This window comes from Cupressus sempervirens, chromosome 10, assembly GCF_028749045.1.
Source record: "Cupressus sempervirens isolate cs-2001-9-10 chromosome 10, ASM2874904v1, whole genome shotgun sequence".
Classification (NCBI taxonomy): domain Eukaryota; kingdom Viridiplantae; phylum Streptophyta; class Pinopsida; order Cupressales; family Cupressaceae; genus Cupressus; species Cupressus sempervirens.
In genome coordinates, this window is record NC_143127.1 from 695788617 (window position 1) to 695798914 (window position 10298).

At 38.2% G+C, this 10298-nt stretch overlaps 1 protein-coding gene across 1 annotated transcript; it reads right to left on the reverse strand.

Moving 5' to 3' along the window:
• Positions 1–4572: 4572 nt before the first annotated feature.
• On the reverse strand, positions 4573–9899 carry LOC149535742 (uncharacterized). The gene is made up of 3 exons (XM_089802962.1): positions 9339–9899; positions 5014–7503; positions 4573–4901 (listed from the first exon to the last, which is right to left on the reverse strand). The coding sequence occupies exons 1-3, from the start codon at positions 9568–9570 to the stop codon at positions 4855–4857; spliced, it is 2769 nt and encodes a 922-aa protein (XP_089659088.1). The 5' UTR covers positions 9571–9899; the 3' UTR covers positions 4573–4854.
• Between the last annotated feature and the right edge of the window lie 399 nt (positions 9900–10298).

Consider the following 10298-nt stretch of genomic DNA (forward strand, 5'->3'; position numbering starts at 1 on the left):
TTAGCAAAAGGCAAAAAACACTTATGAACATTCAATGTAGCTATGCATGGTTTTGAAAAGACTACGAGTGTTCTCTTTCCCATGTTTATAATCTCCCCACAACTTTTGATGTGCAATTATAATCGATATCCTCCATTATTTTCAACCACGTTTTCCATGTAAGAAATAAATCTGCAACCTCATTACCATTCTAACCGCGGGTGTGACAGTATTTGTATTTCCTTTAGAACCCAAGCATCGCACCAAAGAGTGGTGTTTTTATTATGCACTTGGCATACAGTGGGGTTTATTAGTTTTGGACTGCAGATTTTTTTAAATGACCCACGCGATTCTACAGAAGGAGATGGAGGCAAATGTCTTGCAGGGTTGCTGATAAAAAAATAATGAAAGATGGGTGATCCCAAAATATTTTACAGAATATGCAACTTTTTAGAGGATGAAGGGGCGGCAAGGTCGACAACAATTCAAATTTTAACAGGGGGATGTCTAGTTTTTTGTCCAAGTTTCACTGTCAAAAGCCAGTGATGGTTTTTGCAAAATATTGAGCGAGCCAAAATGAGACAGGTGATGTTGTTTTCTTCATTGCATGCACGGGACATGTCATCCATTTGCAAAATGCAGGAGTGAGGATGAAGCTTCAACTATGAATATTGAGCAGCTCCATTTTGCAGGTCAAGCGCAATATGGTTTTACAGAGAAAATGCTAAGTTGTCAGTTCGGATTCTGGTTCGGATGCGGGTTTGACATTTGGGTTCGAAATTCGATCAAAATTTTTTGGGGCTGGGTTCTGGTTCATTTTGGGTTCGTCTGTACAGGAATTATATATATATATATATATATATATATATAAGTAATATTATGCTGTAGCAAATAAGTTCATACACCACTATATGAAGTGCAGGCGTGTTTTAGGGTTGGGTCGGTTGGATAATAAGTCAGATTATATTTAAACCAAAGAAAAGCCTTTTCAAGACAATAAAAACATTAAAAAGTCAAAATTTTTTTGGTTGCACGCCCACATTTGCTCCAAATTCCTCTCGGGCTCTTCTGTCAACTACAAAATTCGCTCAACATTCACTCAAATTCATCCAGGGTCCGAAGAAGAGAATTTGCAGGGAATTCATGAGACAAATGACAAATTTGACAAGAACTGGAACCAACTTCGAATTAGCTATGAATCGAATATCGAATTTGCATGCTGAGGGGTAAAATTGGTAACTTAGAGAAAATGACATGAGAGTTATGTGTGGGGAGTTGTCTTTATTTATTTTTTATATGTGAACACACTAATGCTTAGTTGCCAAAGGCAAGTACCTTTTGGCAAGGAGGAAATCTAGCGCGCAAGGGCCCAACCAACTTGGCTAACTTGGTGGCATGAACATAGGGCATATTTTGAACAACGTAGCTGACAATTTGGTATTGAAGTGGCAATTTCACTGTGGTGACATGTTTGGTTGTAGACAAACCAGATTGTGATGCTTGGCACGGAGATCAAGATGACCTTGCGGACCTTGGGTGACAGATGACAAGATCCTGTGTTCCCACGAATATAGAATAACAACAAGTGATCATTGCATGAATACAATATAACAACAAGTGGTAGTGTGGGCCACAACATGGAGATGATGTAAGAAGCCATCTCAGTGGTGACAAGGAATGTAGGACAAATATGGATGTGCCATACTACACAAGAGTCTAGGTGACTAGTGGGACCCAGTGACACAAGGCAAGATTGCATGAACCAGTTAATAGTTGGGTGACACCATTGCGAGATCACAAGATTGTGATGCATGTCTCAGGTAACATGAAGATGCTTATTGTGCAAAGTGATGAGTTTGCAGTGTCAATGCGTCCAAGTGGTGTAGGTAACTTGGAAACTTCAAAAGTTGAATATTTTTTTGTATTCAAGTCTTTCATTATTGATTTAAACTTTAACAATTAATCTTTTTGTACTTTTCAATTGTAGGTGTCAGAGTCGTTATTTAGAGCTCTTTGCTTGGTTAATGAGGCTCAAACCCCAATGGGGTATGTGTGAGGCCCTATATAGGGTTAAGGAGGCTATTAAAAATTTCTACAAAGGGGTCACGACCTCAAAGTTGACCCCACATGGAAAATTATTGATTGGTGGAACAATCAACTCCCCCAACCCATTTATGTTGCAAGGTACTTCCTCAACTTTTATTTTTGTTTTTTGCATCCTACTTGAGTCCCATTAGAGAGGTCATTACAAGCCTCACTAAGTGCATACAAAAGATGATATCTAAGGTTGAACGAGAGACCTCATTCTCATTCATAATTGGGCATGTACGAGAATGCAAGGGGAAAGCTATTCTCTTCAGACATGGCAAACAGAGGAAGAAACACTCATAACCCAAGTGTAATGTTTCGAATTTTGGAGTCTTTCACATGCATGAAAAGTAGATAAAAAAATGTTTTCACCTTGGTTTCTAACTCTTCAATATTTGATTTTACAAATGCTTGATGACATTGGGGTGCAAATGTCCCAAATTTGCAACCTCTAAATCTTATGTCAACCTTAAAGTTCATCCAATTGTGAGTGCATTTAGAGTGTGTTCAAGGCCATCCACATGAAGAAGATGAATAACTTAGTCGAAAATTGCTTTGATGACCTTGTCTTTGTGCAATATAACCTATGGTTGCACACAGGGAAGGTAGAGAAAACACCAACAAGTCCAATGGATTTGGATGTCATAGATCCTTCCTATATTTAGACATCACAAGAGCAATTTCAATTGTTTGCAAAGGATGAGATCTACGATTGGAGAGGTGAGCTATGGAAGAGGGTAAATTTGTGGTGAGATTGAATAGCATTGAGGAGGGCGAGAAGGTTGAGGATGATAAGTCATTGCCACAGCCAACACCATCTACATCCAAGATGGAGGTTGATTCACATCCAGTTGTGCAAAGGGAAAAGTCACAGCCACAATGGACTTCTAAGACTAGACCCCTACCCGTCTAGGGCTATTAGGAAGGGAAAGAGGGAAGTGTAGACTATTTTGATATTGTAGTTGTATTTACTTGTGGTTTTACAAAGCCAATTTGCTATTTTAATTTTGCTCCAAAGTCAAACTATCGAGCTACTAGTCACCAACATTCCACATGGGGATTCTATTTTATACTACACTCACATTTAAATATATCTAAACTCATTTTCTAACTCATTAGATACATCTCACTGAATTTTGAAAACAAATGCACATTTCTAATTTAATTTAAACAATTTTAAGTTGATGATATTTTAGTCAATAAGGTAGGGGTCCTATGAGAAAGGGCTACTGGTCTATTTTTTAGGTCCAGTAGGTCCGATTGGAATTTTTCACAGGGGGGAGATCTTTTCCTTCAAAATAGGAGCCCCACTTTTTTAGGCCTCTAAATTGGAGCACGCAAAAATGGGGTGGGGCTGGAAATTGTCCCATCAGCTTAGGAAAAATTTCAGCCACTTGTCAAAAACTCGCACACTTTATTCTTACCAAAACTATAAAATCTTTACGGATAGAAAAATTTAGAAACTTCTAAGCTGAAACACACTACAAAATTCATAGGACTGCTCACCTTAAAATTATCCTAAAAAATTTGAAGGTCGCAACTCTACTTTAAAGTAAGCTGACATCCATGGGACCCCAGCCTAAGTTGGCCCGCTCACCTTAAAACTTACTTAAAAAATTTCAAGGGCGCAACTCTACTTTTAACAAAGCCAACATCCATGGGACCCCAGTCTGAGTTACCACAATAAGTTGCCGCTAATGCTATTTTCAACTTAGTTCGCCAATTTGTAGTTTATTTTCTTTTTCCTTTTTCTTTACTAATAGTTTAAGGGAAATCAGTTAGGGTCACCACACAGAACAGTAAATAAGCAAGAGAGCATACAACCCAACAAGGCAAAAAGCTTGGAAGAACCCACATAGTGGAGCAACAAAGGGGCAGCAGAAAGAACCTCCCTTCACCAGCATCACTGTCACTCAACCCTGAAGCCAATACTAGCACCAGCACCTCAGATTCAGTTCTTGGTTTTAGTGGTAGATGAATATATTATAAACTATTCCGATCTGATAAATAATTTAACTTCTTCACTTTTCTTTTTAATTAATAAATTGAGTGACACATCAGACAAATACAGCCATACCTTTGGTCCTAGCTAACAGCTTTGTGCACAGGCACCAAAAGTTCCTGGCTCAATATTAAGGATGAATTTATTAATGTCAAATCGGAGGGTGAAATTCATTTCTGGATTATTGCAAGGAATCGAGAGGTGGGGATTACTAGAGCTGAAAAACACAGGTGCAAATGTTTTAGTGTGTGCATCTGCCGTGTGTCTTATTATCAAATGAAATCCAAAACCAAATAAAACAATGATATACACCAGGCTTCTATGAATCAGCTTCCACAACCGTTGCAGCTAAACCAGATAGAAGAGAAGCAGCCATTCTGCACTTCCCCACAAACATGTTCTTTTGCTAATTCGGGAGAAAATTTGCCTGTAGTTTGATTTCAATGAGCCATAGCTAAACTCAACACCTGCCTAAACTTAATCATAATCTCAAGGACAATGTATGATAAAAAAAAGCTTCTCGAATACAGTCTCAAAAATTATATTGACTTCATGAATTTTGTTATCTTCAAAACTCAATAAACATAGATTATTCAAATTTCAACCCATATATAGCACAATTAAAAGTGTATAATAGAGCCAAGTATGCAAAATTTGTACAGCTTCTTCATCAGTGCAAGGATGCAAAATTTGTACAGTTTCTTCATCGGCGCAAGGGTGACATAATAATGGCTCAATTAATATGGCACTCCAGTTTGAAATCTATTTACTGCCAGGTTCTCATTTCATTGACCCTTTTTCCACATTGAGAATTCGTAGATGCTTTTCAGCCCTGCAAAGTGAACGACGGTTCAGACCTAGCTAAGAGTTTAGAAGTGGAATTATAATTCGTTTTAATTGTCATATCAATAAGCATTCTTGTCTACAAAGCATAGGAAACCTACCCCTTCCAGCAACTTGCATGATTGATTCTGCTGGTGAAACAACAGTATGATCATTTCCCTCTTCATTTACTGCAGTTTTTGCCTTTCGCTCACTTTGCTTGCCATCAAATCTCGTTTCATCCTGCAAAGTTTTTGAGCAAACAACACTCTCTTGTGGTGGGATTTGCAAAGGACTGAAAGCCTGAGGTATGTCACAAGTCACTTTAAATTCCTTCAATGGTGACTCCAGTTGCGAAGAAACAGAATCTGAAAGCTCTCTGTCAAAAGAAATGCTACATGAAGAATTTTGATTTGTAACAGTTTCACTGCCTCTGATAACTTCCTTGCCAAAATGTTTATTTTCTTTCATGATTTGCAAGGTTTCATTTCTAGCAGCATTCCCAGTAAAGTTATACCCCTCTCTCTCTAGATTTGAAAGGGATTGTTCAACATATTCGGATCTTTCTAGCTGGCAAGAATCAGGACGTGATGAATATTCACCAATCATTTTAGAAAATTGTCCCTCAAATTCACTGACCTGTGATCCTTCAGGAGTTTCAGAGGACTCTGACTTGTTCCTATGGTCTTGAAAACAAATAAGAGGCTCCGTGAGAGTAGAGCTCACAAATGGCAATGTACATGGCCATTCGCTTTCGGTAACAGCCAACTCAGAGTTTGGGTAAGATGAAAGCTTGTAAGAAATGCTGTCCTGACAAGCTTTATTAACTGGTACCCGGATACCTCCACGAGTAGAAGGGTTGTCCGCCTCTGCTTTTGCTTCCTGCTTACAAACATTGACCTCATTGAAATCCATGAATGCTTCTGTTGGGGTAAGACTCATGAATGCTGATGTGCTTAAACCCATGGATGGCCATTCTCTTTCGGTAACAGCCAACTCAGAATTCAAGTTACCTAAATTTTTGCAAGAGATGCTGTCCATCCAAGGTGCCTGAACACTTATGCTTGTAGAAGGGTGGTCCACCTTCAGGTTTGCTTCCTGCTTAGGAACATTATCAACCATATTGAAAAGGGTTTCTTCACTTGTTCTACAGAGATTTGGATCGAGAAATGTCTCCCTGACAGAACCTGCAGGATACAACCGCTGATGTCCACCACCTGCTTTATCCAATGATACAAGATTACTATATACTTCGACAAGGTTGGTTAGTTTCCGGTATCCTAAGTGCTGTACATCCAGACACATTCCAGAAACAGATTCAAATTTTTGGCGAAGTTGGGACATATAAAACCCCTGTGCAAATTCACCTGTGCTCACCATATTCAACAAGAAGAAATAAAAATCCCTTTCTGAAGCTTTTGGCAATGACTTATGCTCTGCCTCTGATTGTGGCTTTGGTTTTGGTTTTGGGTTCGGATGAGGTTGCGTATTATGATTAGTATTCATTCCAGCCTGTGAACTATGTTCTGCTTCTGATTGTGGCTTTGGTTTTGGTTTTGGGTTTGGATGAGGTTGCGTAATATTCATTCCAGCCTGTGAACTATGTTCTGCCTCTGCCTGTGGCTTTGGTTTTGGTTTTGGATTTGGATGAGATTGCGTATTATGATTAGTATTCATTCCAGCCCGTGAACTCTCGGGCTTTTCTTTTGTAGGTTTATGGTTAGGGTTTGGTTTCTTTATTTTATGGGGATTTTCTTTAGATGTTTTAACAGGAAAAGCCAAATGGCATCCCTTTTTCACTTCCTTGATCTCTGCTATATCATTGCATTGACCTAGCAGATTTAATATCTTGGGAAACCCAAGGAAGGCAAAATCCAGGATCTTCCCACTTGCTTTCTCAAAATCCATGCGAATGGGGGAAATATTATAGCCATTCTCATTTTCTTTGCTATTTACAGTTTGTCTAAGCCATGCCTTAAATTCACCCATTGAAGCTACCTTTTTCTTAGACTTGGTACCTGTAGGACGCGGAGTGTGTTTGTTTTCTTCCGGATCCATTCTATTTTCAGTGGTTTTATTACCATGCCTCTGAAAGCCAGGCCCTTGTGGCTGCTGCGTTCTTGCTGTTGCAGCTTCATCTAATGGAGGATGGCTTGAATCCCATCCATCATTGAATGATGATTGCCCAGTGAAAGAATTCTCAGAAACATAACTAAAACTAGATCTGGTCTGATATTCTTCCAACTCCTTGCTACTAGCGGTAGATGAAGACTCTTTGTATGCAGGAGAGAAAGCCTGATAATACTCTGAACCCCACCCTTGGACATTGCTAGGAAACTGCAACTTTTCTTCATTTTGTTCTAACAATTGCAGAAAAGTTAACCATCCCATGCATTCATTTGCTGCAGATAACATACCAGGAGGCACTTGAGCTATAGAAGAACAGACCAAGAACACATTATAATATCTCTCCCGAAGCTTACGAATCACATAGGAAAAATCCACATTCCCTACAATGAGAATTATATCCCCTGGTGGGGGCACATCTACAGCCCACAGGAGCATGTCTGCCATTATCATTTTCTCAATTTCATCGCCATAACCTACCAGAGCTGCGACCAATATCCTCAAGTATCAAAAATGGTAACATTACACCCAATATGGAAACAACAAAAATCTCTAGGATATTTTATTATTTCTACAAAAACTTCAAAATAATTTCGGACCCTTGACAAAAACCAGATAACCAAACAAAAAACAGTTATATAAAAAAATTTAAAACCTTCAAAACAAATCCTCAGTACTAGCAAAACATGGTCAAAAGTTGGCTTTAAAAACCCTAGTCTAGGTATACCATGTTCAATCCATAATGCCAACGGACGTTGATGGAATTACGAAACAGAAAATTAACTCAATTTTAAAGTGAAAAGACTGAGGGCAAAATTAAGCTTCAAAACATAAAACGTGTGCATTCTTGTTAAAAAACGCAACAGAAACCCCGGTCAAATATGGAAACCACTAATAATGAATTTCCCCGCTTAACTCTAAGTCCAGTTACAACTTCAAACTTTCTAAAAGTAGCAGAGAAAGCTAACTTAACCAATACCATTTTCTAAGGTTGTCAAGGAACTGAATAGAAGGAATTCCAATTTAAAACACGTAAAGGGACCTTTACCACCCATAACAAGCCTCAACTATAGAAAAAAGCATTTTTAAATCGCCCTGACAGAAATTGATCTCCATAAAAACCCCTTTTAACTCTGAAAAATTGAAAGTGCAATTGCTTAGCTCGAATTCAAAAGACAAGATAAAAAATTGACATTTATAAGTCTTCAGACAACTACTGGTAATGAATCAAAAAAAAGGATAATAACAATTACCAATAAAATCATTCAATAATGCAAACAAACTTTTGATCACAAAGATTAACAGAGCCACCTTGACTACTACTACACAACAAATTAAATTTGGAAAGAGAAATGTCAGAACAAAAATTTTTAAAAATTCAAAATAACTCCACACTGCTGGATTTGAACATTTGACAGACTTTCTACATTACGTCAAACAAAGAACACTGTATGCATCAAAAGATCATGACGCATTTCTACAACAAATTGTATGCCCTAAAATTTCCGATTCTTTAAGACCATTTTCAGATGCCAATGCAAAAACCCAATTGAAAGTAAAAATGCATGTTAACTAACTACGTCCATGTAGAGTACATAGGCCATATTTAACATCTCATGAATGTAGTGTAAGCTTACCCAGCCGACAATCTGGACTTCCCATATCCTACCCAAAACCCTGCAACGGGGAAGAGATAAATCTAGTCTGCTTTGGATTACTACTAATTCTGAATTCCCTGCTTAACTCTCTAAATTGAGACTAACAAACTCGATTTCAATTTTCCAAAGAATATATGCAACAAATCAAATAGAAGAAGAGCGAATCTAGCCGATCTCAGTTTCTCCAAAGTCAAAAAGATTCAACGGCAGGCATTTTGAATTATAACAATCAACCTAAGAAAGAACACCTTTGAAACCCTCGCCCAGAGAAACCCTACAAAAAGATTAACCAATGTGCATTGCAAAATTCCAACAGCAACCCAAACAGAAATTAAAACGGGAACAAAAGCCTGCTCCAAGCCCAAATTCAAATCAACAAACTTCAAAGAATGAAAAAACTACGCTGAGCGTCATTCATCGCTAATTACAATAAACCCATATCGACCCCTTCTACAGCTGAAAACAATCTTCTAAAATAGTCTTGCTCCAAACCCCTACTCAATTTTACTAACAGAAAACAATGAAAAACGCTAGCTGAACAATATTTCTTCAGTAATTGCAATCTATTAAGTGTTGAATTTAACAGGTTAAGTATTCCCAATTACACTACCCAAACTGTAAGTGAGAACAATGAATTATTACAAATACAATACATTACTGACCAGGCTGAACCAGTTGCAGTTGGATTCCAGAATTGAACATAGTCTGGCCAAGCTCAATATCATCCTCTGTTGCAGATGGATATTTGTAAGCACTAAATTGATAGCCAATTCCACTCCCACGCATGTTGAATTTTTCAAGCAAACTGCTTGCCATCGACCTTACTACAAAGGGTTCCATGTGTGATGGCAAGGGGCAGCCCGCCATGTCCCACCACAGAGAGACTTTCTCCATATTCCTCTGCGATTTCTACTTTTACTGGGCCGTTCGATTTAAAATTGAACTGCAGAATTTGGTTTCCTCTTCACTCATACAACATAATCAAATCTTTCGTTCTTCGTCAATGTCGGCTTTGAAAGCGCTTCGCCTTCAGCCCTGGAATGTCATGGATGCCCAGCTCCCATTCGTATAATTGGGTCAGAGTTTTTTGAAGAAAAAGAATGCAGTGGAGCATAAATTAATGAATTTTCGAAACTTAGTGGGGAAGATTTGCCTCTTTCTCGGTGATTCTTCGTACGGGGGGGTAACTTCTAGGAAGAAATGGGCCTTGGTTAGAGAACGATAGTTTTTGAAGTGTTCTCCAATTCCCATTTGAAGGGAGTGTTTATTGTTTAAAGTGTACACGGAAACAACTATGTAGTATTTTCCTATTTTTTCGGTGAATCTTTGTAAGTGAGTGAAGAGCCCGTTTGGCTTGTGAATTAGAGCTGGAATTATAATACGAAATTCTCAAGATTCTCATATCTACTATTTGGGTCCACTGAATGGGAATGGGAATTAGAAAAAAGTGGGATCTAGTATCCTTATTTGCCCCTCAAAACAAGGATTCGATCTTCCACCAAAATAGTTGGAATTGTCCACATTCCCATTTTAACTCCATTTTTACAAAATCGAGCATTACAAATTATTGCCAAAAAATGTTTTGTCGGGTTCACGATGGACTAATATTTGGCGCTTGACCA